Source organism: Phasianus colchicus, chromosome 13 (assembly GCF_987193195.1).
Source record: "Phasianus colchicus chromosome 13, bPhaCol1.hap1.1, whole genome shotgun sequence".
NCBI classification, from domain to species: Eukaryota; Metazoa; Chordata; class Aves; order Galliformes; family Phasianidae; genus Phasianus; species Phasianus colchicus.
The window spans coordinates 16,405,630-16,425,878 of record NC_143448.1 but is presented as its reverse complement, the minus strand read 5'-3'; the positions used below and the strand labels follow the sequence as shown (position 1 = coordinate 16,425,878).

Here is a 20,249-nt window from a genome sequence, read left to right as displayed (position 1 = left end):
AGGTACAGTCTTCCTGAGCTGAGAAACTACAGCACTAAAGGAGAACTATTAATTAAATATATCGTAATAGTATCTGTTGGAAGAGACTTAACGGGATCCTGGCTGCCCCTGAATCTCAAAATGAAACCACAAATGGGAACCAGTTAAGGAGCAACAAATGCTGAAATTTCTTTCTCTGGAAAAACGGAATTGTGTTTCATTTTCATAGGTACAAAACATAGAGCATACATTAATAAAGAACTTTCCAGTAAGCTTTAAGTAACAGTGGCAGTAGTGTGCCAACCAGAGAACGCGTTTTCTCCAGAATCAAATCAAGAGAGTTGATAAAATATGCTAACTTTGGTCCTGAAAACCACACTGTCCTCCTCACTGAACTAAATGTTCACAAGCATCATTACGATGGTAATTATCGCATTGATTAGACAATGCACTGCCACCTAAGCTAACAACGCCTTGTGACACAGCCAACACATGGTTGCATCATGCTCTTGTGACACTGAATATTGACTACTGAGCTGACCATTTTGATTACTAGGCACCCCAAACTCTCTTCAGATGCTCCGTTTTCAGGGTACTATATAACTGTACCAACATTTTTTTTATGTGCTCCAGGACAGAAGAGGAGAGAACGAGGCAAAAGTTCAGCTCTACATGAAGCTGGAATGCAGCAATGTGTTTTCAAATCACAGAGCACCATTTAAGGAATTAAATACATTATATGTGAAATGAGTAAATAAATCCCAAGAAATGGAATTAAGATGAGCATTAATCAGAAGGGTGTTGAGCATGGCATGTGCGTGGACCAGTTCATAGGAATCTTACTAATTGCCTTTCAAAGGCCACTTTATCCTATTAAGATTATCCTCAGGAGGCTCAAGACGTTGAGGGCGGGGGAAGGACTGGAAAACCTGGCCACATTTATCATGTGAAACAAACAGAAATTGATTTGTATTTATCTTATGAAGCAAAACCTCTTATCTTTCTCTCCTGATATTTAATCCTTATTTTTTCCTAGCAATATAAATAACGAGACACACCAATTAGGCTGAGGGTAACCTTCTAAGCAACAAGGAATAAATACCACGACACCAACTTCACGTGTAATTTCTCTTGTGCACAAGCATCAGTGCAGATTACATGACAGTTTTAAACTTACTGCCATGACCAAGCAAGGCATAAATTATGACAGGTCCACATGGATTACAGATGATTTGAAACAAATCAAAGACATTAACTTTAATAAGGTGCTTTGTCTCTCTTAAATGTCACTCTTACTTTCTGTAACAGCAGCCACTAAAAATCAATGATCGGAGACCTCTGCTTGCAGCAGAGCTGTTAACCTCTGGAACTTCAGCCAAAGGAGCCCATGCAGCACGGCCACAAACCCACCTTGCAGATTCCTCCTCTGCAATGCACAGCACCTGTAGTAACTCCACATTCCTCCAAAAGCAGTGCCTCAGATCAAGTCTGACACTGACAAAGATGAATGACAGCACGTTGTGTTTTCTTTTGTTTTTTGCTGTTGTGCTTTTTTTTAAGTGTTTTATCTTTTCATAAGGAAAGGCAACAAAGTTTTCAATTAAAAATATTTTGTAGTTTCAAATTACTGTCTCCCTAAAAGCTGCAGTCAGAGTATGCAGTTCCTCATATACTGCTGCTTATAGCAGGACTGTAAGCATAGCAGGGCTAAAATAAAACCACAAAAGAGACTGAAAATTGAATCAAAATGCTTATTACACTTTCAATAACAAGGCAATAGCTCAATCTGAGTCTCAGCCAGCTCTCAGTAAAGTCAATGACAGTTGTTTCATTGAAATGAAACTATGTGTGATTAGGTCCTCACAGAATTATACGTAATGGTATATTCAGAATTGTAAAGAGTTTCAGGATGGCATCTAAAAGCCTATTTTCCTTCTGGATTTCTGCAATGAAGCTACTGTAAAAAGGAGAATCAATACATAATTCAATATAGTGGAAAGATTATTATAAAGCATTATTAATATCACTCAAAGATTTTGGATAATAAGAAAGAAACCCCTCATTGCTTCAGACGTGCCTACTGACTTGCACCAAACACACGAATGCTGTTTCAGATTAAAAAAAAGACTGTTCCAGATTTCAAGATGGAATCTCTAATGCAGTATGAGCACTAACAGCACTGTTTTGCAGAGGGGTCAGGGGAAGAAGGTCTTAAAACTCCTCAAGATAAATTTTCCTTTACAATTTAATTTTTCATGATGCTTTCCAATGCAAAGCAAAGAAGTATCTCTTTACCTAGTCTGACAGTTTTGCTTACAGACTTGCGCTGTTACTGATAATATCCATTGCAACTCTTGATCTTCCCATGAGGTCTGCAGAAATATATCTAAGTGCTAACTCACACCTCAACACTTCTCTGTCAAAGTTAATCTGAAATTGATTCTACTTTCCACAAAGTAAAACAAAACTGCATGCAGTCAGCTACAAATGGCACTGAACATATCAGTGCTCAGCACTTTTTGAAATTCCTGCAAGATTTCATGATATACCATAGGAACTTTCTACTAAGCCATTAAATGCTTCAGATCAAAATACAGCCAAAAATATTTCTATCTTTGGAAAATATATATATATATTTTTCAGCTCCTGTGATTTTTCTAATTAGATTTCTTTTAACACAAATTTGGAAGAGAAGAACACAGAACAGTGTATTTGCATTCATCACCAAACATTAAAGTTAAGCAGAGTTCAATTTTGACTGTAGAAGATCTGGCAAATGTCATTTCTAGTTTCGGCTTGATAGAAAAGGAACTTTAAATTCAGTTTAATTAATTAGAAATAAATGTGTTTCTGAGATTCAAAAACTTTTCTTTACAGATTACTTGTTTGTCCTACTACTACAATTAGAAAATGATTTGTTTAATACAAAAAATATAAGAGAGTGCCTACAAAAAAATCCCAAGTGAAGTGATGTACTTGATAAAAGAAAACATTTTGTGACATTTTAAATAACACTCACAGCTTTGTGGGCCACATTAGTGTATTACATCTATCTCACTGCACAACATTCTAGACAGGGAAAAGGAGCTCACAAACGTATCTGGTGACCTACCAGAATAGCATGTTATTATTGGAAGCCAAAATAACCTTTTGATAAATATGCATTAACTAATCAATATCTCAACAGCATGATATCACCAGACAAACTTTAATTATACGACATTATGCTGGATAACTGTTTATAGTAAGTTTCTAGGGAAGATATTTCCATTTTGTCTCATATGAAGTCTCTGAAATACAACTGAGGAAGCATGCACTTACAAAACTCCCCAATATCATGGAAATTGACCATTATCACTTTGGGTGGAAGTCACCATGTGAAATACCAACCACTCATTTGTCTTGCTGTCTTGCAAGATGGTAGGCCTACAGATACTCCTTTGCTTCTCTGAGTAAAACTGCTTTTAACACAATATGCCAGATGGCTTTCCTATAATCTATTAATGAACAAACAGCAGATGATGCACAATGGAAGGGATGCTCAAAATCTTTCAAGGGCATCCTTGTTGCTTTTCTCATTTCACAGCAAAACCAGTTATTAATTTCTCTGCAAAATTCCTATTGTCATTTGTCACTAATAATGATCACTGTAGGGCATTCCAGTGAGGAAATGCAGCCTTGTTGTCTGTGGAAATCAATTTACTGACACCATTAGAGCCATGCAAATAATTTATTTTTGATTCAGCTGCCAAGCAGGAGGTATTGAGGGAGTGTTCCACCAGAACTGAACTCAAAAGAAAAATCATTTTTTTTGCCAAAAAAGAAAAAGGAAGAAGAAAGGAAAGAGAAAAGGAAAAAAGAAAGGAAAAAGAAAGGAAAAACAAGAAAAAAAAGTTCTAGAACTATGAAATTTCAAGGTGAAAGAGTGGCTGATGTTCTCCATGTACCCAGCAGCTCCACTATTCACCAGGATCTGGATAGGCTCCAATTCAGCTGCTCCCCTTACCCAAAGCTACTGGAGCACACTTTCACAACTCTCCTAACTAGCAATCTACATCAGCCCATTCTGTTCAAATCATCTCAGTTCTATCTAGTTAATCATTGTAGAAAAAGAAAATCCAAAATTACAGCAATGATACTCTAATATATGGAAAATCTGAGAAAATCCAAAGGCACTTTTTCTCTCCTTGCTGAAACTGATGTTTAAATATTTCCACTGTTTGAAGTCATTACACATGAAAATTCTCCTGCACACAAGCAGGTTCCAGTCCCCTAAATACTTATTAAAATATCTATAAAAATAATTATTTTAAAATCACTAACGCTTCTCATGGTTTTAATATTTTCTTTCTAAAAAGCATTAAAAAAGCATAAGCACTCAGGTAAGCAAGGACTGAAACTGCAACCTCCCCTCACGTGGCAAACTATCATGCTATGGAGTCAGTCTTTCGTTTAATCCACACACAATTAATCCATTTAAAGTATAACAATTTCAACAAAAGGGTAAAGCAGGGCATATATGCTAGGAGGTTTCATTCTCCTGGTTCTATGGCACATATCAATCCTAATAAAAGCTCTATTCCTCAGGAAATCCTAGATGACTACTTTGTTCAGTTACCAAAATTCAGTACCACTCATAGCTAGAAAGAACACAAACCTTACCAGTTTCATGCATGAAAACCAAGCTTCAGCAAGAACAGTACCCTTCTATGGAAACTGGATTTCTTGTTGTAGATATGGTTTTCATCGTAATTGCTCCAAGTCATTTGCTTCAGCACAGAAAGCACACACTAGGAAACATGTACACCTTTACTTTTGCGTGGCCGCCCAGGTAACACTCACCTTACAGTTCTTCTGGAAGAACAAACCTTTTTGTGAGCAAAATCTTCTGCTGAACTGAAGGGAATTTAGGGTTATCATTACACCAAAATAAATTTCTATGGAACACATAGGGAGTTTGATTTAAGTTCCTGCTGAAATACCTTGCTATTCAGGATCTAAAGCATAGTTATGGCACCAGAAAGAGTTAAGTCAAGTGTGTCCAGCACTTGTTCAATTACAAGTAATTTCATTTCAATTAATTATCAGCGCTAACTGTAGTTAGTATCATACAATTCTGGGAAATGATGCTGACGTGTAAAAACAGTAGTAAGTAGTCAATGACTAATATTTCCAGAAGCATTAAGATTAATAGATTTATTATGCAAGTGTTAAAGCTTCTATATTTCAGTTCTTCTAACTTTATTGGAGAAGCTATTAAGGACAGAACGTCTCAAGGAATAAATATGTCAGAAGTAATAATCTCATTTTTAATAAAGTTTCTTATTTTGATTTACAGTTGACAGAAGCTGTTATTCTATCATACCAGAAAGACTCTGCCTAGCTGCATAGGATCTCAGATACTTCTCAAAAGAAACACAAATCTTACAGAACACTTGGAGCATTTTCTTATTAATCACAGGAGAGAACACGCTGGCTCCATTGTTAAAGATAATAGTAGAGAATTTCCAATGAAACAAAACTCATTTTCAAGAATTAGAAGTAGTAAGCTCTTTGGTTGGGTATCACACTATAGCTCCCAGACTACTACTTTGTTTTCTTTAGAAAAATGTTATGAAATAGTTATTTCCTCTTTTCTTCTGACTACAAAACACTTAACTTGATTCTCCATAAAGAAAAGGCAGACTGTCAAGCAGACAGCAAAAATAAAGTTGTCAAAGGCAAGGGAAGCAAATAATATTTTAGGTCACATAAAAGCAATTTCTAATCTTGGCACTGAAGCATCTTCAGTTGTTTACAATGGAAAAAAAAAAATTAAAAAACCCACTAATTTCAAGTATTCTTACATTTACAGTTTCAATTCAATTTCAGCAAAAGAAATTGAACAATGCTTTGAATACTATTAAAGACAATGGGAGACTTAGAAAACATTCTTGGGCATGCCAAAGCTACAAAATACAGTGAGCTGCCACACCACAACTCATGGACTATTTCATCCTGAATTAACCTGAAATACATGCATATTAATGACTATTTATGGTGCTGTATACACTTGGACTTTCTTTTGTGGAGGTCAGTACTGAGTTACCCCTTATATGATATATAAAACATGCTTCATTCTGAGCATGGCAGCAGACTGCAGTCTCCAAGGGATGGTGAAATTACAAATACACTTTTTGGCCAACTATGCAGCATTTTCTTATGAAGATCAGAAGTTGACTGCAAGGAACCAAACAAACCAACTCTGCATTGCTGTCCACATTAGTGCATTCTAATGTTTTTTTTTTCCTTATAGTTCTTTGATTTCTGCCTCCCACTGTATTTATTCTTTAAAGTTGAAGCTATATTTTTGCCTAGGTTGGTGTTAATGTTTTATAGAGGTCAAATTATAGTGGTCTCCCGACTGTTTTATTGTAGGAGTTGAGAGCAGGCACTGTAATTAAAATTCCATCTAAATAAAGCCTGCAGGAGTCCTACATGTAAACTAAGCAATTTTTGTAGCAAACCAGCACACATTTTCTGTTGCCTCTACTTCACTGCCACGCAAAAGTTAAATGAAATCCACGTGCCTGAACGCATTCTACAAACAATGCTTCTCATCAGCATGACAGGCAGAAAATGAGTAGATTCTAGTTATAGAAGGTAACAAAAAACAAAAACAATGCATCCATCTTTTAAAAATCTCTGCAGTATTTTGACAAATCTTCAAGACAGGACAACTTCTGTACATAAACCCAGATGCTGCTGGAAGGTCCACGCCACAGCTGATGAAATGTAAGAATGAATTGCAATTTGCTCTGCACTAAACCTGAACTCATGGTAACAGAATGGTCCCATGCATCAATTATAGCAGCAATTGTTTCAGTCCAACATACCTTTAGTTTCAGAACTTGCTTATAGGTGTACCAAAGATGTACGGATGCTCACCGCAATTTTAGTGCAGGATTTTTCTTTTGCTATCCACTACCTGTGAGCTGTTTCAGTATTGCTTCCTTTGTTCTGCTTTCTTTAAAAGCTCCTCAGTTCTGCTTCAGTTCTCTCTGCAGCCTTCCACAGAGAGAAGGTAGCATTCACTTTCAGAGAGGAAATGATCCAAGCTAGTATGGACAGCAGCATCCCAGATTGCTATAGGCATCATCTTTTAGGTCATTTCCCTGTTCTCCTGGTTTTATTTCCACTTTAAAAAAGGATTCTTAAGATTGTTTGTTAAAGATAATCCGTTTTGGTCAGACTTTCTAAAGCCAATTTCTTCTTTCAGCAAATTCCACCACTTTCCATCGTTGGTGTATTTCAAGGAGGGTTAAAAAATAACACAAACATTTGATTTAATATGCATTACAGATCACTGGATGAGCTTGCTTCACTACCTACAGCTGCACTTGTATGCCCACTGAGACACAGTCAGTACAAGGCATTCGAATGTGCTGAAGACATTCCAAAATGATCAGGGTTTTCAGAATCAATCCACTAAAAGTTACTTTCTCTATTCTAGAGAAAAAAAAGTTCAGATGGTTGAGCTGAACTGAGACAGAAGACAGAAACACTAGTCTCCAGCTAGAAAAAAGCACTCAATCTAATACATTTCTGAAAGACGTCATGAGTTTACTGCCAGCATTACTTATTCTCAAAGAGAGACGGAGAGATCAGATGCCACAAGAAAGCTATGTGAAAAGGAAATGCATCCATTAAAGCAGACAGTAGGCAACGTGTGCAGACAGACTGCTCTGTTCAGGAAAGTCTGCTTTAAATAAGCAAAAGGAAAGAAAAACTGTGAGTCGAAACATGAGTGTAATCATTTAAAAAGTTCTAATTTGATTTGGATTAGCAGAGATAAATCCTAAAAGCCAAAAATTAATTGTGAACTACATCTGCAATTATTTTCAAGAATACTTGCATGCTTTAAGATATCATTAACTTAGAAAGGATTCTATCTTTAAAGAAAGATTTAACCTCACTTACTTCCATTAACTCTTGCTAAATGTCCTCACTGAACTTTGAAGTGCAATGGAAATGGTTAGCTGTCTTTTGAATGGTGCTTTTCCAAGATCCTCAAATTAAAAGCTGTCAGAAATGCAATCTGTGACAATACAAAGCTACTCACTAACTGAAAGGCAGGAAGGTCTCAGCATGCAGAGATGTGTGCTACATATGTTTGTCAAATCCAAAGAGCTTCCTCATGATGGAGTGACGTGGAAGGGGCTGCAACACCAGACTGTGCCCTGCACCTAACCCATATTTTCTCAGGAAGATCACCCTGTTACATTTTGTCACCTATGAGCAGTTTGCATCAGCTTTGCTTGTTGAGTTGTCCTGCACCAAAAAGCCTACATTACCCTAAAAGATAAAGATTTCAGCCTTCCAACACGTTAATATACCTGAAGAAGGCTGCCTCTTGGCCTGCATTGTTTTTCAATTAGAGAGTAATAGTTTAGTTAATCTGATTTTTGGTTTGGAAATGCCGACTGGAAATGAAGTGAAAAGTCTTCCATTAGAGCACCTGGGGACATTGTTAATACAGGTTTTGCACTGCACTGAGCAACAGACCCATCCTGCTAATAATGAGCAGTTGGTCACTGATTTGGACTATTAGAAGAACAGCTGGCATGCTTCAGTCAACCAAAGCCTACACATAATTTCAAAAAGAATTATCTGCAAACCATTATTGTTCCTGGAAAGTCTCCAGAAAAATAACAATAATAATAATAATCTAATCTCAAGTGAAGTAATCTACTTTTACCCTCCTAAGCTCAGAATGTACAGGCTACAGCTGATACCTTTATCTGTGATTACCTAAAACCTGCCATATTCAGCATGAAGAGCCAAAATATTAAGGAGAATTTGGCATTTTACAGCATATTGGGTTAGTCTGCCACATTGGCTCTTTGCAAGTTGCAGAAAAAAAAGTGAATCAGAAGAGATGAAAAATGTGATAATTGTATGGATAAGAGTAAATAGAGAGTAACACTGTCATATCAGTAGCGTGAACCAGTTGCAGAAAGAGGCCATCTGTAAAGACAAAGGGCATGGTAATCAGTGGGAATAGTGGATGTGATTAATCACAGATCTCACATGGCCCTCATCTACCTGTCTAAGAGCCAGCAGGAAATGTTGTGATGTGAGTGTGATCAGCACTACGATTTGTGTACACACCTGATGCTCTAACTTTGATCTTTCCACAAGCATTATTCTACTAAAGCAAAGAAAATCTTGAAGGCTTCAACCTTCCTTAAGAGCAGAATTAGCTTTAAGTATTAATGATAAGCAGACTAATAAATTTCACATCATATGAGTAAACAAAGAGTTTCAATATGGTTGAGTAGGAAAGTCTTATTTAAAATCTACAGAATGAAGAAAGCACCCAAATGCAAACAGACAAAGCCCTGATCTTGAAACAGTCCAAGCTCTGGAACATGCAATCTATCATGTAAGAGACAGAAGAGGTCAGCCATTAATTAACATCCAAATTAAAGCTTTTCAAGTAAGGGTCAAAGCTTCCTTTGTTTTGACATTTAGATCACTGACAGTGTATTCCCCAGCTTAGTATGCACAGCACACCACCTAACGCCTTTATGTTAATTGCCTCAATTTTTCAAGTGTACTATTTGATTTATTGTCAATTAAAAATACCCCCAAAAGCCAAGACTCATGTATGTTAAGTATAAACATGATTAATGCAATGCAATTACATTTCCACATTTGATGGGTCTGATTAGGAACTTTCTATCTACCTGGCATGACGGAGCACCGTCACTACCAGTGACCTGTCAGTGTTGCCAAAGACAAACTTGCTGATGAGAAAATTTGATGACCACAAATGTATCTGATAGGTAAAACCTGCAGTTAAATTCTGTCAATTACTGCCTTATCAAGAAAGTAAGAATCTTTGCTATCTTCTCTATTTGATTACAGAAGGTGGTTATAGGTGTAAACTGCAGGTCTACAAAGAAGAAAAATCTGGTGATGTCACTGCCTGCTAAAGCAGCAGTTATGTAGACAGATGTGACAGTATTTCCAGAGAGTGACTGTACAAATCCTCTCCCAGAATATCATGGGACCACCTGGTTTTAAGAAAATTGCACTGAGGAAAGAACTGGGCAGATCACAAACAGGTGAGCAATGCCTCATTTTGTGCGTGGCCGTAGAAGACACAAGGGATAATAACAGAAGGAGGTCTGATGTAGGAAAAAAAATCCATAGAAAATTCAACAAACGAAATTAAGAAAATTGAAGAGTGGATAAGGCTGGAGATTGCTGTTAAATGGGACACAATGATTAATCAATAAAAAGTAGTTCAGTCTTAGCACAATGAGATAAAAGATAACAAATTGCAACCTGATCCCAGTGAAATTAATAGGAAGGAGGGCAAGCATCACAAGCAGGCTGCTGTACTTGTTATGGTCAACTCGCATTGTAAGTTTTGATAAGAAGCAGTACAAATGAGAATAAGAAAATTGTGTATACCCTGCCTTTGAGTTTCTCTTCCAGTAAGGATAAAATAATTAACACCACCATATTTGTAAGTAGTAGATACATAAGAAAGACCCATAACCGATATTTAATTGCTAGGATGATGCTAGCAATGGAATGTACAATAGGTCCTTGTATAAATTGAAAAATAAAAAGGAGAAAGACTTTTATAGCACTTCAGAAAAGAATTAAGAAGCTCCTTGCCTTATCAAGGACTACAGAAGCAATCCCTGCTATAGACCTGCTTTGCATATTCGGTCTATTAATTTACATAGCCCTGGTAAGCCTCACATTCCAATGCAACTGCTAAATTACACCACTCTTGGGTAATGAGTATAAAAAGATGCAAGAGCATGCAAAGTGTATTCAAACAGACAATTAAAAATATCAATTCTGTTGACAGCTAAAATGAAGAAACTGTGCAGAGGTTTAACTCTGCTGCATGAAGGACATACTATTTACAAGTGATTGCATTAACTAGAATCATGCATTGACAGTCTGCCTTTGTTCAGCATTATGTATTAGGCCAATTTAGTGTCTGCTTATTAAAATAATTTAATTCCCAAGATAGTTTCCAGGCATTTCTAGATCTCTTCCTGTTCTTTCTTCCTGTTTACATTGATGATGGTTTCTTATGTACCACTTTCACACCAGTGCAGTTTACTGGGTCACCACAGAGCTCACCAGTCAACGCAGGCTTAACCAACTTGTCCTTTACATGTTTGGCAAGACAAGCACAAGTTAGCAGATCTGGCCACATGTTCTACACTCTCAAAGTTCAGAAGTACCCAAAGAATATAACAAAAGCTATTTTTATTCAACTTAAACTAATTAGTATTGTCTTTCTTTGCACAGGCCTTCAGTGCTGCATGCTTATCAAACGCATGCCACAGATTTCTACTTTTAACAGCAAAGGAAGGCTTAAAGCCAATCAAGGTGAGTTTATAAATGACTGGAAACTGTCCTGTGAATCAAATTCAGAATTTAAAAGGAAGCAAAATTGCCAACAGAAACTGGAAGTTTGAAATCTGTGTTTTAAACTGAATAATCCTATATCTCTGAGTAGCACTGTTTGTTAGCTTTTGTTTTCTTTTTTTATTATTATTTGTGGAAGTGGTATTTTAAAGCCTCTTTGCAAATATATTATACCTTCCTCCAAACAAGCATAGCAGTGCACATATATCAGTACATTGTAAAAATATCTGGAAGTAACTGAGATGAGAAATGCATGCATTTGCTGAGTAACACTGCTTTGCATATTGGTTTCACCAGACCATGAACTGCCACGTGGGATCCAGATACTGTATTTACATGCTAGCAGCCATGCTGCATATCTAGAAGTATTCATGGTTTAACAGCAAGCAACCAAGCATAACTAAGAACGTATTAGTAAAATATATCATGTGCTAATACCAACATGTTTGGAAGTTATGAAAATTGCATCATTTAATATTTATTTTCTTTTAATTATTTTTTTAAAATTCTTTCAAGATCACTGACCACTGAATAAGGTGCTAAGGACTTTGAGTTTGCATTCCTGAAGTCTCAAAGCCACAGAAATAAATGAACAAACTGTAACACTTGCTTATTAAAACATATGAATAAACTAACACCAGGAATGAAAGAGAATTAAATTTCCTTTAGTTAATACTTTGAGCATACAGTACCAGCATGGATTTTATCAAGTCACACCTGGTCTTTGGAAATATTACTGAATTTCTATTTGTACAATGTATGTTAGAGTTTGCTGTCTCTGATGATCCAGTCTCCTCTAAATTTCTTGTAGAGGCATGGACATACCCTAGCTTTGAATGAAGCTTCTAAACCTGACTTGCAGAGCTGAATGAACAGTGAAGCGTTCACAGGCAAGCCCAAGAAATTTCCAAGATTATGGGAAATACTATAAATATTTCAGAGGAAATTTACTTTTTCAGAAGTGGATGATTTAGAGTTTTGACAATATACATATTGTTCTAAATACATGTATATATGGTATTTTGACATCTCTAATACGTGAAACCAAGTAAAACCTCTAGAGACAAAGCACTACTGCAGGGGAACACAGGCAGAATCGTGGCAATATTCAACTCCTATGTACAATAAAAAGCTTTCTGATAAATGGCAGGAGTGATACGAACATATAAGCGATTTTGATTTCTGCAGAAGACTAATAAATGAAAATAACATACGGTTCAGAATTGGCTGGTCCTCTGTGAATTTAAATCGCTGTTCAATATAAAAAACCTTCTGCTGGAATCCAGGGGTGCATTCTAAATCTTCTGCACACGCAAGCAACAGAACCTGAGGAAACAAAGGAAATTGACTTTGAATATCCACTCACTCATTCATCACGTAAGCTTCTGGGAACGATACTGGATTTGGGCTCAGTTCTCATAAAACAAAACACCGAGCTTCATGTTCATAAAACAAAATATCTATCTCATCATAATTCTCTTTTCAAATCTTGCTGAACATATTTTAAGTTAGATTTTGCTTTTATATATGTGTTGGTTGACACGGAGATCACAAAATATCGAAATATAGTAACTGTGAGAGCTAGGTTCTCAGTCCAGATGATGGATACAGGATATTATTGGTCTTTATGAAGTCATAGGATGCTTCTACCAACAAAAGTTAAATCCAATTCAGTTTAAATATATGATTAAGTTAAGGACTTTTAAGTTGATTTAAATAACTGATAATTAGGGTCCATAAGCCTAGTTTTTAAAATTCATTCGCCAAGTTAAAAAAGGAATTATTTATTCAAGGGTGATATTTCACATCACAGAAATTTCCTTTAAAACAACGCCAATAAAAGGAAAGAAAAGAAAAACCACCAACAAAAAAACAAAACCACCTTTTTTGCTACCAAATGTGAACTGATTTTTTCTTTTTTCACCTCTGAGCCACAGTTCAGTCATTTTTTCTGTAATCAAAAACTTATTTACACCGAGAGAAGACAAAATTAATTCATCATAGTGGAGGTAGATCTGAAGGTTAAAGGTAAATACACTTTGTATCATTGTTGGTGTGTGGTCAGAGTTCTTTGTCACCGCAGGAACACCTTCACAAAGGAGGGAACTTAAAAGAAAAATAAAATTTGTTGGAAATAGGTACAACGCCAGCTGCACTTGCCGAAGGTTTATGTTCTATCCCTGACTACAGACAACAATCTGAAGCTCTATTTTTACTGGCAGCTTTTAAATAGAGCATGGAGGTAAGAATGTCTGAGGAAGAGGCGGCAGGAAAAAGCTGCTAAGTTAAGAGGTTAAAGAGAAAGGCAAAAGGAGGAAAGTTCAAGCGAGTGGGAAAACCCAAATCTTTATTTTCCAACTAACATAGCAGCATTTTCAAAAGTGCTTTCTGCTTCAGAATCTCCAAAGGCGCTTTTCAGAAAGGAGCATTAACCTGGTGAACACAGCACTCTGCTCTCATCAAAGGTGTTATGGTCAATCTGTGCCTGCTGGACATTCAGACAGCACTCAGAGAAGAGGCAACCACATTAACCAAGGAGAAAACCACTAAGGCAAGCATGGTGACCCTGGAAGATGCGAGTGCCAAACCCAAAGTGGCCTTGCACAAATGGGTCTGTTAAGACATGCTAAGCATGAAAGAGTAAAAGTTTGCTAATAAAGCTCTTCTGCTGTAAAATGAGGACAGTTGTTCCGCCAGATCACAGAGGTGAGTGTTGGAGGTTTTCTCCTTAGCCAGCTCTCAAGTAGCAAACCGTACAGTTCTTTATACTGACCCAACAGCAGCATCCCACACATTCCTCGATTCTCTCTCTACATTAACATTGTTCCTAATCCTAGAGAGATGTCCTGCTAAGTTTTAACATCTGTTTTCCACTTTCCACCACCTGTAATCTGCTTGCTAAATCATAGCGATGCATTTGCTGCTGTCTCCATTCACACACCACACACTCACAAAATTTCACATGACCCCATTAATAAAAACCAAAGGCACCCAAAGGTACCCAACCTAGTCTGCATTAGTTCTCACTGAATTCAGGCTCTGGATCATTTGCTTCACTTCACTGGCACTTGCTGTAAAAGCTTGGCTATAAGTGCTGCAGACTAAGAAATAGTGACAATCAAACTGGCGGTTTTCAGAAGCAGTAAATGGACACCTTTCCCCTTCCTCCCTGGCCTGAGCTACATTTATCCCTTCAAGAGATTAACAAAGAAAGACCTGAAGTAATACATGAAGAATGGTGCAATACACTTGACTATTATTCACTTCTGTATGTCTGTGTAACTGCTTCCATTCTTACAAAGGCCTAAAAAAGTACAGTGCCTAATCCCTCATTCAATATTGAGAGTGAGATATTGATTTCATTGGAGACTCTGCAGAGGTTGAGTGTTGGACAGTGTCCCCTTTGGTCCTCCAGTACAAGGCATCTGTTAAACATCAACAGACATATACTCAGAGCCTGCCAATAAAATTGTGCACAAAAGTTGATTACTGACCATCAAAAATAGCCTGGTGTGCATTTCAGTGGTCACGTGCAGAGAGCTGTGAAAGTCAGACTTGCATTTTCTGCACACATCTGCGCAGCACAGAGGTGTGTTTTTAAAGTACCTGTCTTTCTGAGTCATGGTATTACTGGATGAATATGCACAAAAATGCAATCACAGCAGAAGGAAAATTCTCCCGATCTCAAGATGCTAGCAATAATTCAAGCAAAATTATTTAACAAGTCCACAGCAGAAAAATAGCCCAAGCAGAATAGGCTGAAATTTAACTACAAACATAACTCTTCTCCTAAAGGACTAACACAGCAGGAAAGAGGCAAATTATGTTGCCATCTCCCAGTTTCTGACATCTCAAAGTTGAAATTCTTGTCTTACAGGGCTATAAATGTAAAAGGCTGCTTTGGACATCATCTGTGACAGTGCTCTTAGAGAAGGGAATGTGTCTATTTTATCTGATTTGTGACTGAATAAGTTGAAATCTGGTCAATCTAAATAGGTCATGAGTTAACTTCTGTTAGCCTGTTACAGAAGCCTCACATAATACATTTGTAGGAAATAGAAAATGACCTTTACTCCCTTTGAAATAATTACAAGACTGAGGCTTGGCCTTGCTGTGAGATGGAACATTTTATTCTACTTGTGCAACTCCGAGTACTTTCTACATCTCCACATGTCAGACAAGATTTGTCACCACACTGAGAGTTTTTAATTAATTATCTTTTAGAAGCACAAGCATTTGTTTAATTTATTTTTCTCATCTTCCATTGACCTGAATGCCTATCACATTAAAATAATTTCTTTTGAGCTCCTTCACTTAAGGAGAAAAAGTCTTTAAAAATATCTTGAAAAAAAACGAGATGAGAACAGATTTGTGTTGAAGACAAAGAAAATATTGTTCAAAGCAGAACACATTCTGAATTTATCGCCCCATAGATTTCATATATTTTGAATACAATAGCACTGCTTATGGGCTGACAACGATCTAAAGGAAGACCTCAGCTAAACACACTGAAAATAATGTGCAAAGTGTCAAACATGTAGAATTCAGAGTACATAAACACTGTTCACACATGTAGTTAAATATGAACTGGGCAATTAGCACAAAAGGATCTTTAACCCACTGCTGAGGAAAAAAACTTCATACTTGAAAGTATATCACAACTGAGCAGCAGACAATTCACACAATAATACTGAGGGGTTAGAAGCCTGGGAAGCAAACCAAGCAGTTGTGATTCTCAGCCCTGAAGCTCCTCTATTCAACAACAGGCAGAATCAACGTTTTTCATAACCTAATGCTTTTCACAAATGCAGAGAGTGAAGACTCATTTTTAATATCCTGACAATTTGTCTTTCGGAATTTATTACCAGCCACTATAAGGAAATGTCACTAGTTCAGATAACTCCTGCAAAAGCCACTGGTCTAGAACTGTGCATCTGATAAGATAGTGAGCCTAAGAAACACCTTCTTTTGTTGTTAATAAAACAGCAGGCATATGCTGCTGACCTTACCAACCTCAACATTTGCACTAAAGCTGCTCCCATAGAATACGGGTTGGAAAGCAGAAGAGCACTGCAGTTTTATACCACGCTGCCATGGAAATGAATAAAGCCTTTGGTGTTAAAGTTCCTTATGGCAATGCTGCATCTGAAAACCTGGGGTTCCTTTACTTCCATAGTGACAGAATGTTGATCTCTGCAATGACCCTACAGAAAATTTCAAATTCTCAGTATATTTTATTACTTTCCTAGTTTCAGTGTATGAAGAAACTCCATTCAGATTTGATCAGCCACATCCTCACTCTTGAAATGCATTTTCTCACCTTCTACTTTAAACACTCAAAATGCCCTTAGTCTTACTTGTATGAGATCAACTTTCTATTACAAAAATGCAAGAATGAGCATACTAATTACATCTCACATATATTCTTATGGTGTTAAATTCATCCTTGTGTAAGGCTTTATTTAAATCAAGATTTGGCTGGTGCGGACACCTGTGAAAACCATCTGCCCAGGCAGGAGTTTTTCAAACAATAATTGCAAACAAACCCCATTTCATGGTGCGGTATTCTGTAAGATACATTCTACATTTCACTTCAGGAGAGTAATGTTAAATGCAAAATAAATAAAAAACAAACACCCGCAAAAGAAGATTTAAAATAGAAATGACATCCAGTTTTAACAATACATGTAATTCCAAAAGGTCAAAAATCATGAGTCACTTCCTGGGAAATGAGAAATATTTATGGTTTGGGGAGGTGTTTATTTGGCAGAGGGCAGCATTGTGGAATTATTTTGACTCATTTACTCAATTGATTCAATTTTTGCTTCTGAGCTTTTCTTTGGGAGCACGAGAACTAGAAATTTGTTCTTTGCATATGAAAACCTGAGATTTTCATAAAAAGTACAGTGATCCTAAAGCCACGAAGCAAGAGGAAAAAGTAATCGGAATAATAAGAACCACCAACATTGAATTAAATTGCACATGACATAATATTTTTATCATGCAAATTGAGAATTCTGAATCTCAAAACCTTTCTATCTTCAGGTGCTGCTATACTGGGCTGAAAAAGAAATAAATGATGAGGAAGCCATCAGAAAAGAAAATCAAGTAATGAAAGGCACACGTAGTCACCGTGATTTGCAGAGAGATGATGAAACCCTTCTTACTGAAGTCAGTAAGAGCTATTCATTGATTTCAGGGTTTGACTCAAGATTTACATGAGGGAGCCATTTAAAGGAAATTAACAGAGGGAGACTTAAACAGAATAAAGGGAGCACTGCTTTAAGTGAGGTTCTCATTCCGTGTTATGCAAACACCAGCTGGAGTGTCAGCAGGTCCTGAAGCAATCGTTTCATCCAATCACATACAGACTGGACGTGAAGTTCTGTTTGTTTTCTGGATACTTTTTAATATCAATTGGCATAGAAAAAAGAAACAAATAACTCAAAGCCTTAATAATTTATCCTCTTATCTGTATAATTATCAAAGGTGCTAAACATTTTATAAAGGTATGATTAACTTTTTATCTCCAAAAGTGACTAAGTAAAACACACTGCTTTTTGACAATAGTTTGTTATCTCGGGCACCACGGTTTGGTGATATTTTAATTCTTTTTTTTTTTTTTCTTTTTTTTCCATTTTGGAGAGAAACTTTTCATTGTTTCAGGCTTTAACCTCTTCTTTTTAATCACTAAGGGAGTTCAGAAAGAGTATTCCCAATCTCTACAGTTGTACCTCTTCATCTGATAGTGAATTCAAGTCATTTTTGTACGAAATGCTATTAAGATTTGGCACTAAGATTCTTCAAGGATGATAAATATCTTTTTAAAGGGTCTACATATCCATTTAATGCATAGCTCTGTCCTAAAAATGAAAGTCACAGTCAAAGTACTGAAGGGTGGGCTATGAAAATGCAAATTAGAATGGCTTTATTGGCTGAAATGAATTCAGTTCTCCTGTCACTAAGCAGTGTGACTGTGGTAGGCATCCATTAACTGGAAACAAAATATGACGAACTCTTTTGTGAGACTATCTAGAACAGGAACTTTCTTTTTATGAGCACTTTCTTTGTGAATATATGTTTATTACGAGCATTTTATCACATATCCAATAAAAAGTGTGCATCTTCCATGACACTGGAAATCTTGTTAATTTAAGTTATTCGAGAAGTAATTTGCCAGCACTGTTGTCTGAACAGACAGCTACTTTCCTTCCCAAATTAAAGATCCCTGGAAGAGGAACTATTCAGTTTGCTGAGATACAGCCTTAGCATCCATTTGTACAGAGCCCAAAGTACTCTGGAGTCCATTCTGCTTGGGGCCAGGAAAGGTATGACAAGTGTACTAGAAGGTATGAGAACATTTCCATGGCACGCCCATTTGAAGTTTAGCTGTGCTGATTTCTCCCCAGTCTCTGACCTGCCTGGAAACCAATCATTTTTTCTGCTTCCTTCCAGTCACATCTGCTCACTGAATCAAGATACTGGAGAGCTGTGAGAAAGCAGGAAAGCTCAGCCCAAGAAACATGGCTGGGTGCAAAATCATCACATCCTACACTTCATCTGGTTAGGTTGCCAAGACACTGCAGTATTAGAAAGAGTTGGGATCATGTTCCATAGTACTGGCATCAAACAGCTTCCACAGCCATCAACATGACTTAAGCAATGTGAAACAAAGCATTCATGAGATAATGAGGCATAATGAAGAAGCTCTTCCCTGTTGCTGGGACCTGAGGTTATGCCATGATGTAATCAAAGGTTATGTCTGCTCTGATTTACCTCAATTAGCCTTGCCATTTTAACAGTGCAATCAGGATGCATCACCTACACTGCAAAATGCAACACTGCTAAAGGTAGAACCAGAATGAGAAGAAAAGTGGTGTACCACCATGATGTGGTGCTGGGATAAATGAATCTACTTAGAAGTGCCTAGCACTCAAAGATGCATCACCTAGTAATGTTGTCCTGTTGAGCTAAGGAGCAGAAAATTATTTTATTAAACTTCTTCTGAGATTCAAGCTGCTGGATTGGAGCATACCTCCACACTGTGAATGCAGCCAATGGGCTCAGATATCAGAAATCATTATATAGGGCACTGGGTAGTCTCTTACACTGAAATCCTTCCTACCACATCTTCCATGCATCAGAGCTTCTTCTAGCTTAGCTAAAGCAAGCTTTGACTTGGGAATAGATAGAACCATCTCTAATCTCCAGCAGACTAACACACATGTCACAGACAGGCAGTCTCTTGGCCATGTCACTGAATTCTGAGCACTATATTCATCTTGTGCTCCACAGTTCTAGACTCTCTTTCTAATGATATTTCATAGTTTCCAGATTCCAGAGTAGAATTGTTCATACTCTTGTACCGGTCCTAACTCATCACTTAATTAACTTTTTTCCTCTCTAAGTCTTCAATTTGTTAAATTAGACAAACCAAATTCTTCTAATCTCCTATAGCATCCAATTCTTTTATCATCCTGGTAACTTTCCACTATGTCTGCTAAAGTTTGCATGTGTGCAAAGTACACAAAGAATTCTAGGAGGACTCTTCAAGGTCTGGTAAATGATATTCATATTTCCTTAGGCCTGAAGTAAGTTGCCTAATGCTTCCTAACATTCCTTTTCCTTTTTAAAGTCTTATCATATTGATGGATCACAATCATTTTAAAATTAACTAACACACTAAAAAGAACTGAAAAAATTGACATCAGCGGAGATACTGCTTCCATTTAGCTCCAACAATGTTAAGCAGCCTTTGCAAACAGTCAGGATTAATCTTTATGAAATACAAATACAGATGCAAACTCTCATGCATTGCTAAACCTGTG

General features: G+C 36.9%; 1 protein-coding gene across 2 annotated transcripts in view; it reads right to left on the bottom strand.

Annotated features, from left to right (window-relative positions):
- Window positions 1-20,249, bottom strand: part of CDH13 (cadherin 13) — a 432,460-nt gene that overhangs the window by 332,393 nt on the left and 79,818 nt on the right. For both annotated transcript variants that reach the window (XM_031615494.2, XM_031615493.2), the window contains exon 2: window positions 12,636-12,747. In XM_031615494.2, coding sequence (XP_031471354.1) covers window positions 12,636-12,747 — 112 coding nt within the window. The remainder of the gene's footprint in view (window positions 1-12,635; window positions 12,748-20,249) is intronic.